Here is an 18,880-nt window from a genome sequence, read left to right as displayed (position 1 = left end):
CAGGCCCTCCATCCTGCATCACCGACAAGAGGAAACCACGCCGGAAAATCTGAATGAACTTTCCCGGCCAATGCAGGGATCGAACACCCGACCTCCAGACTAGCGAGCCAGCAATTCATAGATGTGAGAAAGGAAGATATTTTAAATGTCAAACAAATAAAATAAACTTTGTATTCAAATTAAATAACGCAGGTTGTACAACAGAGTTAACAGCTATAATTTCAAATTTCAAACACACTTTTAATATTAAAATCTAATTACAGTTATTGATTGGACGCCCCCTTAAATGGGTGTCCGGGGTCATTGTCCCCTTTGCACCCTCTCTACATGTTACTGTGTGAAATAAACTATGGGGTAGAACGTCTTGTCGACAACAAAGAAAGGTTGTTGGTTCCAACGATTTGGTACCTAAAAGGAGAACTCGAACGTGGATCAGACCCCTCAGCCAATGCAATCAATATTGCTCGATAAACTTATAGATTATTTGAAAATGTCAAACTGAATTTAACACAAAGTTTTACATGTATTTACATGTACTTTATTAAATTAACACAACAATATGTTAGCAACCCATGTAGTCAGGAGAGTAGTGACCTATGATTTTGCATGAGAAACAAATCCTGTCCGGGCTTCAAAAACTATATTTATATGTGTGTGCGGGGGAGGGGTGGGATAGCAGTCCCTCCCAGTGCAATTGGGCTGTGTTCAACATGCTAGTGTCGATTTGTAGTATATCTGACCCATGGTATATGTTTAACACTGGTTGGGCATTATAATTATGATTATAATGTTGAAAACCGCAATGACACCGCGTGTTTTTTTGCCATTTGCAAGGGGGACGCAAAAAAAGCAAACCCAAGACGAAAAGCTCGTCATTGCGTCCCTCTCACTTAGCCCCTGTATGTAATTGAGTTCTAGTTATGTCCACGTTGAATCATACTGGTGGAATTTTCCATACAAAATTTCAATTATTTCTCAGAATTTGATTTTTTAAATAAAAATGAACCATATGTTAGTCCCGAAATTACTTTGTGTCAAGTGGACGTTAAACCCCATCTTTTCAATTCATTTCCGAGAACTTTTACATTGTCACTATGATAAAAGAAAACGAAAAAATTAGAAAAAGTCCGTGCATTAGGCCTACCAATTCAGTGGCGGTGGTTGGAGGGGCAAAGTCCAAGGTTAAGGGGGCAAAGGGACGAGCTTCAACTAGGTGTAGGGGGGCTCCCCCAGAAAATTTTGAAAAACAAGTTGCCGGAAATGCAGCCTGACAGTATTTCAGGAACTGATCGTTGAGGTAAAGTGTCAAACGAACGGACTTGCGAAACTCGACGAAGCCCACTCAGGAGCGTCAAAGTAGGGAGTCTTTACGGAGGGTATGGGGGACCTCCCCAAGAAAATTTTGAAAAACAGACTGCCGAAAATGCTGTCTGACAGTATTCAGTCAGGTACCGATCGTTGAGATAAATAGATCTGACCAGATACCGTCCGTCGCCTGATCACTAGTTTATCCGACCTGAGAACAAAATGTCAAATGAACGGACTTCCGAACCTCAACGAATTCCCCTTGTGAGCGCCAAAGTAGCGAGTCCTTGTGGGGGGTATTGGGGACCTCCCCAAGAAAATGTTGAAAAATAGACTGTCTGAAATGCTCTACAAGATGCAAGTCTATGACTGAGTGGGGATGTGGGATTTAATCACCGTAGAAGGTATTGATTACCGAAACGTATCACAAATACTTTTTTTTATATTCTAAAATTATTGGGGGGGGGGGGGGCAAACAGAGGGCAGACCAGATTTATGTTTTATTAAGTACAGAATGAATAAAAAATAAGGGAATGCACGGGCCTTGTTCTCGTTTTCTCCTATCTAGTGACATATTCCTGTAGCAATTGCCCGAGAAATCCTTCTCTGGCCATTGCTGGATTGACTTCTGATACTTGAGCGTTTGAGGGAGTGTGTCTATTCTTCCCCTTCAATCAAATCTCTCCTAAGTACAACAACATGTATAGTAATATTGGTAGTATTTTGCTTTTTAGATTAATAATAGCATTATGTTGTACCTTTAATTATTATATTCACCCATTGTATAGAAGTCATGTCTCATATTCACTTAAATCAAAATGAGTGAAAGGTTGACATAGAAAAAAGATTTATAAAACGTTAACATAGCTGGTTCCGTGGGAACCAGAATATCATGTTTAACACTGTAACCATCCAATCAAATTCATTACTTGCAGAATCTTAAATCATGACGTAAGCAAATCTGTTTAAAAGCCCAAACCAATGATTTTACCTGTCCATAATATCATATTCATTGTATTAGATGTTAAATCTGTAATAAACAACAACATTTAAGATTTAGATATCATTGGGTTCCGGAGAGACTATGCCATCTGAGTTCCTAGACCCTATGATGTAGCGGTTTCTCGAGTCTAGCCATGCTGGTTAGACTTTTACAAGAGTTGAGGTTGAGAGAAAGATGTTAATTTTAAGTATGCTAATGTAATCTATAATGCATTGTAACCATGTGTATCCAGCTTGACATCAAAATGTAGAACTGAACTGATGCATTGTAATTCCTGGTAAGACAAACGTCTTAACTAATGACAAGATAACCGTTGTAACGGCGGGGATGATAAGAAAATACACAACGTGAGTCCTAGCCAAAGAAGAGAATTACAGATCTATATTTTTATACTTTCGATGGCCTACACTAAATGAAGATCTGACCAGTTGTTTTGGAAGGTCGCGTTAGAGGTCATTCGAGCGGCTTTTGATTAACCAATCAGCATTGATGTTTCTATTGGATTACCCACAGTTCTGTGCACCTCACGCCAAAAGCTCTCCGTAACCGACGGTTTCATTGGCTAATCCCTCACATCATTCAGAACACGTCAATGATAACAACTCTTCCAGATCGTAGTGTAGTAAAGACAAGTAAAATGAAATTTTGAACTATAAAAAACGAAACGAAATTGGACCTGTGTCTTAATCAGATTGAAAGATCATGAAGGGCTGTTCCAAGAAAAGAGTGCACTGGTCATACGTAGGATGTGGCGACCGGATTTGGAGGCCCGCTTTCCATGCCTGACAAAAGACCCAGGGTGCTACATATTTGGTTTGGTTGCCGTAATTTCAGGCTCGACCTTCAAGGGGATCTACATATTTGATCTTGTGTACGCGACCAAAGGATCGAGTACCCAGGAAGAAATCTAGAAGATAAGAAAACCCGTAAAATCAGTAGCCTATCCAAACGAAATCTGGTCGAAAAAATTTGGTCAAAAAGAAATCTGGTGGAAGAAAAAATTTTTGGGAGTGGAAATATTCGCAAATGGGTAAATACGTTTTTTTCTGGAAATTGAACATTTAAACATGCATTATGCAAGAGCTAAATCTGTCTATTGCAGGTCTTTCTTTAGGCCTGAGATGTTATCTAAATTATTAATTAGACATTAATTAACTTATCCAGACCATAATCAACCCTACATGGCATCGCTAGCCTACGATAGATGTTTACTGGATTATGAGCCGATTTACTGCATAACTTTCCTTCACGATTTAACGATGAAATGGATAATCGAAACTAAGCTGTTTATCGTACTGACTTTAGTAATGATGATCAAGGCTAGCCGGAAATTTCAACCGTTTAGTTCTCGGTTCATAGTGGGAGAGAGAGAGAGAGAGAGAGAGAGAGAGAGAGAGAGAGAGAGAAATGGGGTTTAACGTCCACTCGACACAAACTAGGTCATTTCGGGACTAACATATGGTTTTTAATTTTATTTCAATAATTCACTTGCGCATAGGGGTCTTTAGCAGTGGGAGGAAACCGGGGTTCATAGTGGATCAATTTGAATGAAATTTTCAGCAAATTGCTTTTACATTATCTAGTTTTTAACTATTATAGTGAGAACTGACAATTCGTTATCAAATCTCTCATAATGTATCTTAAAAGTTGTTTAACAGATCAAATAATATTAATGTAATATTAAAATTCAATGTTTAAAGAAATAACTGTAGGGAATAAATATAGTCATTAATAAGTTTTGATGGATAGTTTTATAAACAATGTATATTATCAGGTTAACGTGGCCTATAGTAAGTATTGTTAAATTGGAATTAAAGTGGGCCTAGGTGGTAGGATAACTAAGGAATAATAATAAGGAAACAGAAAAGGGAATAAAATTAAGGAATAAATGATTTCACCGGGTTCAGTGGAACGGCAAAGACAAGAATAGGAGTATTCGTTCTTAACTCATAATCCTCTTGACTGGGTCCAATCTCGTGGGTTTCCTCCCACTGCTAAAGACCCCTACGCGCAAGCGAATTATTGAAATAAAATTAAACCATATGTTAGTCCCGAAATGACCTAGTTTGTGTCGAGTGGACGTTAAGCCCCATTTCTCTCTCTCTTCTCTTGACTGGCCTTTAGTACCGAATTCGTTATTTTATGTTATGTGGTGTTTTGCGTTGTTAATTAGGTTTAGCAAAGTAGAGTTAAGTTTATGAGACTTTTAGTTTTTAGTCCAAGTCCAAAATTATAATGTGAGCTAAGTAAGGCTAATATGGCTTTGAAGGTATTAGTCAAAGCTTAAAGTTATAATGAGAGCCAAGTGAAAGCTAAAATAAGTAATTTAACTTTTGAATATAAGGCTAGGTTATGGTAAGATCCCATGTGTTTAAATCTAAGGATTTAAGTATAGTTGAAAAAACTAACACTGACGACTCGTTGAATTTGTGGGATTATCGCAAAGTCAGTAACACAAGTTAAATGTGCCAAGCGTACATTATTAATACTAGTTGCAATATTGGACCCGCGTGATGTATTTCATTGAAATGCACGTGCTGAATAGTGTCTGTATATTAGGTTGTTTAATGGTTTCGTGCAAGACATTGCATAATATATACATAGTGCCAAGGAGTAGGGTCGCCTGTCCAACCTCGTGGGTTTTCTCCGGTTCCACCGGTTTCCTCCCACTGCTAAAGATCCCTACGCGCAAGCGACTTATTGAAATAAAATTGAACCATATGTTAATCCCGAAATGACCTAGTTTGTGTCGAGTGGACGTTACCCCCCCCCCTCTTAAAAACCTTCACCCTTGATCTAAAAAACGCGATCCCAACCAAATTCCGATGACCGTATCTGAACCGTCGTTACGAATCTGCATGTTTAATTTGTTTTCAAATTGTGAAATGCTTTTGCCATAAGACATATTAAATCATTGACGTTTATTATAGCCAATTTTATATAATGCTTATTAATATTTCCGGATAGTCTGTCACAACAGAGCATCGACTGTCTGTAAACGCCTATCTCCCTCTGTGTGTGAAATTCTGAACCAACGGCGTTCAAACTATGATCACCGAACACCTTTTAGTGTTTATTGTTTGTTTCGTGCAGTTGAACACCTTTGTGTATTCTAAAAAGAACACGTGTTGAAAAATTTGGTGTGTGTGTGGGGGGGGGGGGGGTGAACGTATAGTGCAAATTTCTAAAAACAACATCATTTTACGCGTCACGAGTGTTCTAAAATCCAGAGGGAAAGACATTTAAAACTGCACACATTCTGTTCTGAAAGTAAACACATATAAGTGTTCTGAATGAGTAAAGACGCGTCTGACCAATATCTGTTTCGCATAGGGATTGCGAAGACCTCCTTGTAGCGGCCTAGCTAACCTAGCTTCACTGCTATCACTGTGGCGTCTAAAGTGTTCCAAAAGTGTTCCAAAAGTGTTTTAAAATACTGTTCTAAAATGGCGCCTTTAGTGTTCTAAAAGTGGACGCCGATTTTACAGTGACTGAGTCAATTAATATAATTATTATATCAAATGTGTTTCAAAAGTGTTTCAAAATACTAGAAAATAGTGTTCTAAAATGGCGTCTTTAGTGTTCTAAAAGTGGGCGCCGGGGTTACAGTGACTGATCATTGATCAAATATTATGAAACACCAGATGGTATACAAGCACCAGTATTATGTAAATTATAATAAAATCGTTAAAAAGTTTCCGTATCTGAATAAATCAGCAGTTTTTCTTTCTTATCTTTCACACTAACACTATTTATGGAATAACAATTACTGGTTTATTAACATGCAACGTTTCGACGATGATACTCACGTCTTTATTAAGCAACGCTTCGACGATGATATTAAGGTCTTTATCAAGTTGCTTGTCGATGAAACTCTCGTCTTTATCAAGTTGTTTCATCGACAAGCAACTTGTTTGTGTGTTATTGTTCAATTACTAAATGACACTTAAAAAGAAGTTTCTATATCTTTGCTCGACTCAAAGCCCAATATTTATATTGCGTGAATATTAGAATAGAATAGAATTTTATTGCATCGACACGTCCTTTGAGGACAGCATCCATATACAAACAAGTACAAAAAATTTAGACGGGTACAAAAATTCAGACGGGCATAAATTCAGAGCACTCATATACTAGACCTATAAAACCTGCATACGGTACATATGATGAAAGTACGAAACAAAACTTACAAAGTATAAGCGACACCAAGAATATGTCAAAATTGAAATTCCGCTGTTTGGTCGAATTTGTCGTTACTATTTTTATCGGAATATAATCAATAGGAACTAATTAACTAAGAAAGGTAAAAAAAAAAATGTTTGGCCTCTCGATCCGCTCGGCAAGAATCGGATTTGCCCCTATACCCTCCTTGGGAAATTCCTGTATCTGCCTCTGGCTCTAGACTCGTACAGCGCAGGGAAACATAATATATAAATAGATTTATTACTAATATTATTAGAGCCTCAAATCGGGTATTTTGTTCAGCTGTTAGACTGTGTATTAATAAGGTAGTTTTATTGAATAAACTTTCCCTTATTTAGCATCCTAATTAAACTTGTTGGACCGCTTCCCAAAGACCACAGACAAATTAATGGATTTGGGTCGCTTGCTTTACATGTTTAGCCACGCGACACCCGGCCGATTGACCAGAACGCCGTGCTATCCGGCGAAGCAAAAAAATAATGGAGGAAAGATAACTCTTACCAAAAAATCCGGAAGTCGATATTATGTCAAAACAAGAAAACGTGAATACAAATGTTTTAATAGGTATGCATATGAAGCTTTGGTAATATTTGTAATGAGGATAATATTTTCTTGAGATATATCGTCAAATAAAGGTTTGGACACAATCAGCGTCAACAAACACTAGAGTCTGGAGGGAAGAAGTTGCAAGACACTAATTCAAAATTGACTTGAGTCTCTGCTGACTGCTTTCTTTAGATTTTAAATAAATGACTCTTCCTGATTCTGCTTTCCTTTGTTTTAGCATGTTTCTTTAATTTTTAGTCTTATATTGTCAATTGTTATTATTATTAAACTACCGGTATATAAATTGCACAGACATTGCCTGTTCTTTCACCAAGTCCAAGCAAGTAAATAATTTTAATAAGATAGAATTTTATTGAATCAAAATGCCCTCTTCATCAAGAGGCAGCATATATAAATATAGATCTGAAAACATGACTCACATTGTTCTGAAAATACATTGTGTATTCATTTAGTTCTGATGTTATGTATGGTATTAGTTTAGTGAAAACATGATAAATACTGTAATAAAAGTATGGTACATTCAGCAATATACTGGTTAATGTATACTTCTCCAGACATCAAAAAGTGACACAGTTGCAGTTGGCTATATTATAAAAATACTGAAATGGGCCTGATGTGATTTTTGTCTTGGTAGACCCACTCTGTGTATAAGCTTATATATCCAAATTATGAAGACTCACTCATTGTAATTTTCTTAATTTTGTATTTTTTCTATTCACAGCCTTTTGACAGCCTAAAAATAAATTTAAAAGAATGGAAAGCTAACATTCTACAGAATGAAATTAGCTGTTTTACTCCCACGTATATGAGTTCATTGAATATGATTTAAAATTCTTTATCCATTCAGTCTTCTAATGGCTAAAGGCTTAGATCAAATAGTTGAGTATGCTGAAGTGAGTACCGTACTAGTACATACATTGGAACACAAAAATGCATGACATATTCAAAATGCATGACATATTCAAAATGCATGAAAAAAATAAAAATAGATTGCAGTAAATGATCTATTGATATCTTAAGAGTTACAACGGTTGCCATTAAAATCTATACTAGTCCCTGATGATCCAACCTTCGTTCTTCAGGTGATTGTAGCATTTTCAGGATTCCTAAATATAATAAACATTCTGGTGAATATGTTTTCTCCGTCAGAGCAGCTAAAATGTGGAATGATCTTCCAAAAAACTCTTCGAGAGCCCTTTCCATCCAGAGTTTTAAGACTAACCTAAAAACATATTTATTTCAAGAATGTTTTTGTAACCTAAAAACATATTTATTTCAAGAATGTTTTTGAACTGTTTTGTTGTGAATGCGCTTAGAAACAATCATGTGTAATGGAACTCTATATAAATTGAACAATAATATTAATACCCCCGGTAATATATACGTTTAGTTTACCAGATCTTGTTTTTTTATTGTAGGATCATATCACAACTAGCATATTTAGTATTCAAATCCAATCTGATAAAACCCCAGATCTACAGTACATTTCGTTTCATTTTTTTGTATACTTTTGAGGGCCTACACTACATGAAGATCTGACCAATTGTAGTGGGAGGTCGCGTCAGGGTTCATATGAGCAGCTTTTGCTCATATGACGTGATTGACGTCAGACTTTTGATTAACTAATCAGTGTTGATGTTTCTAGTAGGATACCCACAGTTCCGTGCAATGCATGCCAAGAACTCACCGAATCAGACTGTTTCATTGGCTAATCCCTCACATCCATCAACAACTCTTCTACATCCTAGTGTAGTAAAGACAAGTAAAGCGAAATTTTGAACAATAAAAAACAAAACAAAATAGAATCTGTGTTTTAATCAGATTGTATTCGAATCTGAATGGAAATCAAGTATACTATACATGTAACTCTTAGGATAAACACATTCTCATCTAACTAGTAATTTTTAAAAAGATATCTCGATTGCTAGACATTGCAGATTATTAAAAGTATGTTCTGTATTTTTTTTCTAGTACCTGCTCCAGTGTTCTAAGCAGCAGCCATCAAAACTTTTAAAAAGTAAACCTGGTGACACAAGCTCAAGTAAAAGGTGTGGTATAAGATATTTAGTGTAGTGCCATATTTCATCTGTGGTTTCTATATGTTGCCGTGTAACATTTAGAAAATCAAAATAATTTAAAGGGGCATTATGGGAGATTAGATAACGAGCTGACAGTTCTCGCTGCAATAGTTTAAAATAGATAACGTAAAGAGAATATGATGAAAATTTCAATCAAATTGCTCTACTCTGAACTGAGAAATTAGCGATTGAATTTTAGGCCTAGCCTCGATCATCATTACTAAAGTTGGTATGATAAAACAAAGTCTCGATTATCCATTTTTACATTAATTCATCCATCACAAAATGTATTCAAATCCAGAAAACTTTGGAGGCTATAGCGATGGCATCAAGAGCTGTTTATGGTCTGGATATGTTAATTAATGTGTAATTAATAATTTAGATAACATTTCAGGCCTAAAGAAAGACCTGCAAATAGGCAGATTTAGCTCTTGCATAATGTATGTTTAACGGCTAAAAATGATTGATATAATGTTTTATTTATTTGCCAGTAAATCTATACACCAGAAATTGTTAGATTTATATATAGAAGAAACAGAGCGACAGCCAGATGGAAAGGTATGTCAAATTACCTTTGAAGACTCGGAACATTTTCTTTTAATTTGTCCCTTACGTTCAGATGCACGATCTGCAACAATATCAAAACTTCCAAAACATTATCAAAATTTATTATTCGAAACTGAAGACAGAAACAATTCTGAAGAAATTTTTTCGGCAGTACATAACTTCCTCGACATCTCCCAAAGATTTTGAAAATTCGGTATGTAAATTTATGAAATATAAACATTCTGATTGTGGTTTGTACATATCCTGTATATAGTGTATATAGCCATCTTATATTTTAATCGTTTATTTTACTTTTCTTTACTTTACTTTACTTTTCATTATATATTTATGTTTGTACTTTTATGGAGAGGGGGTATATAGGCTTTTGCCTGTTCTCCAATCCAGTTTCTGTGAATAAATATTGTTTAGAAAAACAAAAAAAATTACCATATTAATTATCTACTTCAGAAACAAACATCTTGTATTAAAGGAGCTAAAACCCTAAAATTTGGGACCTAGAAATTGAGACAAATGGGTCGCAACGCATATAATAATGTAATATGAATGTATATAAACTGATTTATATTCAATCGTTTCCGTTTCTACCGTAATTTCAAATCAGTTATGTTCGCGAAATACGCTAGAAGTCTCAATCGAATGGCAAACTTTAGCACCTGGTTATTCCAGTCTACACCAATAGTATTTATTGTATGTGCTCTCCAGATAAGAATATGGCATCCCTTGTTACAAATGGGGCTGAAATGCATTATTGTACACTATTCATGTACGAATGGTAAAATGTTTATTTTGTCTTAAAATATTGGATATCAGAAGCCCATCTTTTCCCGGTAGGACCACAACATCAATGTTGATTTAAATTGACAAATAATTGGTGATTTCAATGTTGAAAACTTTGGTGAATGATATTGAGTTAGACACTTAGCTACTTTAATATTTAATAGATTAGTTGAAAAAATAAAGATCAATCTCATATATATATATCTGTCTCAATGTCAAAGACTTTGGATGATTTGAGTTAGAGACTTAGCTACTTTAAGTGGTCCTACAAAAGACAAACGGCTTGACTGGCTTGTGATAAGTCACTGAATATTATGCAAGTTATAAGACTTTGCTTGTGACTGTAGAATAGGAACTTGGAGTTTGAAATGATCTTTATATATTATAGGAACTGGATTATTCTACACACCTACTGGCGAAGCTGGTTAAAAGAGACAAATTAAATACATTAATCCTTAATCTATACCCAGCTAATGAGGGATATTCTATTATGGTAAAAACTAAAAATGGTGTGGAAACAGAAACTATTAAATTACCATATGAGGTCTGTACATTGGCTCTACTTGTCCTTGGACAATTCTTCCCTGGATAATTCATTCCTGGACAATTCGTCTCCGGACTATTCCGCGTTGGGAATTATTAGTCCCATAGGACAATTCATCCCCAAGGGCTATTCATCCCCAGACTATTTGTCCCCATGGACAATTCGTCCCCTAGGAAGTTTATCCAGGGAAGAATTGTCCAAGGACGAGTTGTCAGGGGATAATTTGGCATGTTTGTCTGCAGATCTTATCTTAGTACATTGTAGTGCAAATGTATTTGTACATGATCAAGAATTTCCTGCATACACGAGATAACAACATCGTAAAAAACATTCATCCATACTCACTGTTTGTTCATACTCTCCTCTTAAAACCTGTCTTCATTAGCCCAGTATAGGAGTAGGACATTAACCCCCATTTCATTTCATTTCGTTTCTCTTCTTAAAATCATTTAAGGGAAACTTCAGTCGTCGATTTTATAATTTTTTGCATTATCTGATAGATACTACAAGGCACAACCAGAAAATTGAACCATTTCGCCATTGATTAACCGGAGAAATTATTTTTAGAAGCCATTTTTGTCACCTAACTTGATTGAGGGAGGATCCATTTTTCAGAATGCATTTTTCATTACTTACTGTCCATTTACCATACATATTGAGGCCTAAGTGAATTCTTGAATTATTTCTGCCAACTGCTTTTTCTGCTGTCTGTTATACGTTTACACCCCTCAGTTTTTCCAAAGCCGGAAAACCCTTTGATCAAGAAATAACGATTGATCCCTATGTCAAGCTGACAGACAATAAGTCGGATTGCCAGTTAGTGATACCCTGACATTTTTGGCGTCTATATATACTTTCCATATATGTATGTTTAAAGATTGAATTTTATTTGAGAGATTTACTTCCGTACTGAATTTGGTAGTCAGCCTTGGAAAATTTTATGCGTATGTTCATAATTTTGTTCTATTTTACAGGAATCTGATTTACTGGAATATGTTGATGATGCACAGGTTAGCTAAGTTTTAATTTATATAAAAAACAATTAGGATTTTATGAATATGATTAATTTTTCATTTGACAAATCATAACTGCTGATCCAAAATTCATGAACCGTTTCTTGGTAGAGAGAAAAAGAGAAATGGGGTTTAACATCCACGCGACACAAACTAGGTAATTTCGGGACTAATAATAGATGGTTCAATTTTATTTCATTATTTGACTTGCGCGTAGGGGTCTTTAGCAGTGGGAGGAAACCGGAGGACCAGGAGAAAACCAACGAAGTTGGACAGGCGACTCAATGATAGACCTTATGATATGACACGGTGGTGCTAACCATTCGGCCATTCCCCCCCCCCCCCCCGCCCATTGATTGAATAGTTGTACAGTTTAGACAGGTTCCAATTCAACTGTAATTTAAAATCTGATTGAATATGGAAGTACAACTTGTTCAGTTGGTATTTGTAAAAGAATTTCACTTATTTATTTTAAATTTTTCAGTTACCACCATTTTTAGTAGATTTGTTAGAAAAAGCACATGTAAGTATCTTGAGTTATTTTTTTTTTTCAAACTTTTAATTAATTGATTTGTAAGGTTTTTGTTTTAATTTAAGTTATATTTTTTGTTTTTGTCTTATTTTTCTAATTTTCTACACTACATAAGATTTAATATACAGTGGAGCCCCTTTTTTTCTGGACTCTTGGAAACTCCAGCTTTTGGAAGAATATTAATGAGAATGAAACTTTACACTCTAATCCAAATAATAAAAATGGGTAACCAAAAATCCCATTGATTTTATTTCACAGACTAGTTAAAAATGGAAGATGAGATTAAGAGCTGGCAGTTCTAACTAAAATAGTTAAAAACTAGATAATATAAAGGGGATTGAAATTTAGGCCTAGACTCGATCATCATTACTAAAGTCGGTACGGTAAAAAACATAGTCTCAGTTATCCATTTTTGGATTTAATCGTCAATGAAAATTGGACACATAAGATGCCATCGAAAGTTGGTTAAGGTCTTTTTATGTTAATAAATGTCTAATTAATAATTTAGATAACATTTCAGACCTAAAGAAAGACCTGCAATTGGCAGATTTAGCTCTTGCATATTGTATGTTTAATAATGTATTCAATATCCAATAAAAAAAAATATTGGATGGGCCGGGGGAGGAGCAGTTGTCCTAGGGGAATTCGAATGGAAGTTATATAGCCATCATACAAGATATTAATATTATTAGAAGCAGTGTTTGTTTTCCCATAGAAAAGCATGAAAATTAAAAGGACGATTTGAACTATATTTCAGTATCGGTCAATATCCATAAATATTAAGTATGAAAATTCAAATGATTATGTGAACTATATAAAGGATGTCAATATCAGTCAATATCTTTTTCTTGATTAAAATATACACAAATTGATTATTTAAAGTAGCTAAGTCTCTAACTTAATATCATTCACAGTCTTTCGACATTGAAAACACAAATTATTGGTCAACTGAAATCAACATTGATGTTGTGATCTTACCAGGAAAAGATGGGCTCCTGATATCCAATATTTAAGACAAAATAAACATTTTACCATTGGTACACGATTTGTGTATCGGAATGCGTTTCGACATCATTTGTAATAAGGAACTCAAAGAATGAGGTGAGACATATTGCACAAGTCAAACGGTAATGCCATACTCGTATCTGGAGAGCATGTGCAAAAAATACTACTGTTTTAGACTGATATAACCAGACGTTAGAGATTGCCATTCGATTGAGACTTCTCACATATTTCGCCGAAAATAGAAATAGATTAGAAATTAGAGTAAAAACAGAAAAGATTGAATGTAAATCAGTTTATATACATTCATATTACATTATTATATGTGTTGTGACCCATTTGTGCCAATTTCTAGTTCCCAAATATTAGCGATTTAGCTCCTTTAACATTATCCGCATCTTTCTAAATTTTAACCGTAATTCAACCATTTTTGAAGATTCAGCTTTCGCAATATTGAATTTTACAAGGGATTCCGAATCCCTGAAATGACGGTCCACAGATTAAATATGTTTTCTATAGTGGTTGTGTTGTTTATATATTACAGATTAATGTTTTCTATAGTGGTTGTGTTATGTTATATATTACAGATTAATGTTTTCTATAGTGGTTGTGTTGTTATATATTACAGATTAATGTTTTCTATAGTGGTTGTGTTATGTTATATATTACAGATTAATGTTTTCTATAGTGGTTGTGTTGTTTATATTTTACAGATTAATGTTTTCTATAGTGGTTATGTTGTTTATATATTACAGATTAATGTTTTCTATAGTGGTTGTGTTGTTTATATATTACAGATTAATGTTTTCTATAGTGGTTGTGTTGTTATTGAAGTACGAGATTATCGTAGATCAACAAGTGGATCACATGATTCCCAGTATGTCCTCCTCAGACCAACATCTCAGGTATGTGTAATGGAACGAATTTCCTTCATTGTTTAGCCTTTTACTCAGTATTTCACGTACTTCTATTGTTGTCTTATCATCGATTTTTAAGCCTTAACCTGTCCTAAACTGCCCTTAAGAATGACCTACGTCATTTGACACTAAGATTGTAAAATAGTGTTATAGTTGTAGTGTTAGAGAGAGAAATAATTTTTGCAAGAAGAACAGCTGAATGTCTGTCTACTCTTCTTCAAATTCCAGCTGTTAAATGATCTTCTATGGTCATATGTTCCTTACCAACATATCAAGTTGTGAATTGAACCTTTTTATCCTAGCAGTCAATAGCAGAAGAAGAAAAAATTAAAATTATTGCAATCTGATTAAAACAGATCCAATTTCGTTTCGTTTTTTTTTAATTGAAAATTTCGTTTTACTTGTCTTTACTACACTAGGATCTGGAAGAGTCGTTATATAACCCACATTCTGGATGCAGTGAAGGATTAGCCAATAAAATGGTCTGTTACGGTGAGAGTTTGGCGTGGGTAACCCACTAGAAACATCAGGGTCAATAGCCGCGTGTACGATCTCTGAAGCAACCTTCCACTACAACCGATCAGATCTTCATGTAGTGTAGGCCATCGAAAGTAAAAAAGACGAAACGAAATATAGATCTGTATTTTAATCAGATTGAAATTATGGGGAAATATTCTAGTCCTGAGCTCTAAGTAAATGACTACCACAATCTGACTACTGACTACTACAGACAGTTAATTATCTGAAGGGGGGCGTTGGAATGCTGAATGGTTAGAACTTGTGCGTTGTATCATAAGGTCTGTCATTGAATCAACTAGTGTAGTTTCAATTCCCCGGTTGTACGTGACAAGGAGTAGGGTCACCTATCCAACCGCTTGAGTTTTCTCCGGGTACTCCGGTTTCCCCCCACTGCAAAAGACACCTACGCGCAAGCGAATTATTGAAATAAAATGGAACTATATGTTAGTCCTGAAATGACCTAGTTTGTGCCAAGTGGATGTTAAACCCCATTTCTCTCTTCCTGAAAATTGTAATGTTTTTTTGTAATTTCAGTCATTGCTTTGTGATATTAATACCATTATTAGTGAGAATAGTACCCTTACTCATGAAGATCATTTTGCTCTTGAGAGTGAGTTGCTATTGGCAACAGAGGAACCATTATGTCTGGACCCCTCACCTGCTGTTTGTCTTATCAATAATAGAGTACAGTTTGAAGAGAAGAAATTATGTAATCCTTCTTTAAAACGGTAGGAAATATTGAATCAAATAAAACGGTAGGAAATATTGAATCAAATAAAACATTTATTAACTTATGTCACTTTAATTGCGTAAATAATCCCACACCAAGAGGAAAATACGAGGTGGCAGAAATCAAGTATCACGAAACTGTGTATATATTGGCGTGCGTGTAAAAGATCCCTTGTCAGTTGAAGTTCAGTATAAGAGTAGGTCATTGTGCCGCTGCCCGGGCAAAATTTCTCTTATTGCACACTGTATGGTGTATGCCCATCTTCATCGGAGCAGAACAGTAGGACATTAAACCCCAGTTCATTTCCTTTCTGTAAGTCCATTCTAAAGAGCTATTTAAGTTTATGAAAAACAAAATATATTGCAGGTCTGTAAAGAAATATACTCAAGCTGCAGTCAACAGGAAACGAAAATTAGCACAAGCTCCAGCACCTAAAGAACTTAAATTATTTGATTTTATAACCAGAAAAAAAGAAAAAAATCGCAATAATCTTCCAGTCAAACAAAATCTTAAAATGGCCAAGTCGGTATGTAAATAATCATTCACTACAACAATAATCAGCGGGGGTCATGGTGGATAAGTGGGTAAGATGCTGGCATGCTGGCCTGGAGGTTGCGTGTTCAATCCCTGCATAGGCCAAGAAAGTTCATCAGGATTTTCCAGCGTGTTTTTCCCTTGTCAGTAGTGCAGAACGGAGGGCCTGACAATGACAGCTGTCTAGACGTTCGGATGGTGTGAAAAACTAAGGTCCCGTGTAAACATTAGCGTGCACGTAAAAGATCCCATGGCAGTTGGAATTCGATATAAGAGTAGGCCACAGTGCCACTGCCCAGGCAAAATTTCCCTCATAACAGTAGGACATTAAAACCCATTTCATTTCTTTAATCAGCAAGAAACATATCTAATTTCTCTGTGGTGTAGTGTATTATATCAGATATTATGAGGTTTATTAATAAAAAAAACTTTGATATAATAGCTAATAGCTTGTATCAACTGTGTATAAATTATATATGGTTGATGAAAGAATATATAGAGTTATTTTTCCCTTGTTTGATGTTATTATGATAGTAATAAAAACATATTTTACTAATTTCACTGTGTGATATTTTCAGTGTGTTGATGTATGGAAACAGAAGAATCCTGTTAATTTAACAGCACCTTCAGTTTTAGAGGTAAATTATTTAACTGGATAGATAGAAGGAAGATTAACCCTTAAACATACATTATGGACTGGCCCTGGATCCATTCACTTGATTTGATATTTGTTTATTTTTTGCAATGTCTTGTCCGCAGGTTTATCTTGCTATTAGACTAAACCTACAATCAAGGCTTACTTTTCTCATCTTCTGACACAAAACTATCAAAATCTACAACACCGATAAAATCTGAATCACTGTTATTCAATATGGATGCTAATCAGCCATTAGTAGAACATTCTCGTGTAGGCCTAGACATATCTTCATTTTTCAAGAGGAAACAGTACGATTTTTAACTGTCAAAACACCAAACACGAAGTAAACAAACAAGTGAAAGTTGTTTGTTTATAGGGGAAGTAACTCTGATTATGCTAGGAATGTTGAATTCGGCTAACTGGGTTTGTCGACACAGTAATGTTATAAGTATCGATCTAACCTTGTGGGTGTTCTCCGGGTCCTCTGGTTTCCTCCCACTGCTAAAGAGCTCTTACGTGCAAGTGAATTATTGATATAAAATTGAATCATATGTTAATCCCAAAATGACCTAGTTTGTGTCTAGTGGATGTTAAACCCCATTTCTCTCTCTGGTCCACATGACATCTATGTTAACTTAATTAGTACCAATACCAACTCTTTGTTCTGTTTAGGCCTGGGGATCACGTGGCTAAGTGTGTAAGATGCTGGCTCGCTAGGCTGGAGGTCGTGTGTTCGATCCCTGCATTGGCCGAGAAAGTTCATCGAGATTTTCCGGGGTGGTTCCCCCTTGTCAGTGATGCAGGATGGAGGGCGTGACAAGGACAGCTGTCTAGTCCTTCAGATGACACGAACAACCGAGGTCCCGTGTATACATTAGAATGCACATAATAGATCCCTTGGCAGTTGGAGTTCGATATAAGAGTAGTCGATAGTGCCGCTGCCCGGGCAAAATTTCCCTCATAGTACACTGTATGGCGTATGCCCGTCTTCATTAGCCCAGCATAGGAGCAGAACAGTAGGACGTTAAACCCCATTTCAATTCATTTCATTTCTGTTTAGGCCTAGAAATAACAATTTTAGTTGTTCCTAGTACCGGATATTTTGAATTTTGAAAATATCATTAAAAACACAGAAAAGATAGTATCTGTTATTGTATAAAATTGAGACAGATATTGGTGATGCTGTAGACCGGTTTAAATCGGTGTCAAGGGCAGTAATATATAATGCACAGAAATTCAAACGATCAAGATGTTAAACTATTTTTTATTTTCAGGTTGATAAATTTACCAAAATATTAGAGAAATTACCACCTGGTGTTGAATATCCTAAGGTAAAATATAAAAATTTATTGATGTAGTAGATAAAAAATTGATAATTAAAACTAAAGACAATACAAAAAAAAAGAGTAAGCAAATGAAATGAAATGGTTTTCAGACGTGGTTTCCCCTTGTCAGTGGTGCAGGACGGAGGGCCTGACAAGGACAGCTGTCTAGTCGTTCGGATGGGACGAAAAACCGAGGTCCTGTGTACACATTGGCGTGTACGTAAAAGATCCCTTAACAGTTGGAATTCGATATAAGAGTAGGCCATAGTGCCACTGCCTGGACAAAATTTCCCACAAAGCACCCCATATGGCATATGCCTGTCTTCATTAGCCCAGTCGGAGTAGGACGTCAAACCCCATTTTTTTTATATTTACAGGTGTTTGTAGAAGAACATACATTAGAACGAGAACCTAATCAAGAGAAACATATGTTAGCTAAGATAACTATTAGTAAAAGATCATCAGATGAGACGTATTTCGGTGAACTGTATTTAGATTATGAATACAGTGTTAATAAAGCTGATGGTGGATGTTCTTGTCAGTAAGTATACAGACGATCTCATTCAAGTCGTTTTTGGGGGGGTTGGATGACTGAATGGTTAGCACGTGCGCACTCTATCATACTGG

General features: G+C 35.5%; 1 protein-coding gene across 2 annotated transcripts in view; it reads left to right on the top strand.

Moving 5' to 3' along the window:
• The first annotated feature begins 6,944 nt into the window (after window positions 1–6,944).
• The window catches only part of LOC126829798 (transcription factor SPT20 homolog), a 30,462-nt gene continuing 18,526 nt past the window's right edge, over window positions 6,945–18,880 (top strand). For both annotated transcript variants that reach the window (XM_056102965.1, XM_056102966.1), the window contains exons 1-13: window positions 6,945–7,075; window positions 7,800–7,971; window positions 9,050–9,126; window positions 9,648–9,714; window positions 10,889–11,044; window positions 12,019–12,054; window positions 12,542–12,580; window positions 14,389–14,496; window positions 15,562–15,755; window positions 16,124–16,283; window positions 16,870–16,929; window positions 18,203–18,259; window positions 18,631–18,794. In XM_056102965.1, the coding sequence (XP_055958940.1) occupies window positions 7,933–7,971; window positions 9,050–9,126; window positions 9,648–9,714; window positions 10,889–11,044; window positions 12,019–12,054; window positions 12,542–12,580; window positions 14,389–14,496; window positions 15,562–15,755; window positions 16,124–16,283; window positions 16,870–16,929; window positions 18,203–18,259; window positions 18,631–18,794 (1,157 nt within the window). In that variant the 5' untranslated portion in view covers window positions 6,945–7,075; window positions 7,800–7,932. The remainder of the gene's footprint in view (window positions 7,076–7,799; window positions 7,972–9,049; window positions 9,127–9,647; window positions 9,715–10,888; window positions 11,045–12,018; window positions 12,055–12,541; window positions 12,581–14,388; window positions 14,497–15,561; window positions 15,756–16,123; window positions 16,284–16,869; window positions 16,930–18,202; window positions 18,260–18,630; window positions 18,795–18,880) is intronic.

The sequence above is a fragment of the Patella vulgata genome, chromosome 8 (genome assembly GCF_932274485.2).
Source record: "Patella vulgata chromosome 8, xgPatVulg1.2, whole genome shotgun sequence".
NCBI lineage: Eukaryota > Metazoa > Mollusca > Gastropoda > Patellidae > Patella > Patella vulgata.
The sequence above is the reverse complement of the archived record's forward strand: the minus strand, read 5'-3'. Positions and strand labels throughout refer to the sequence as shown.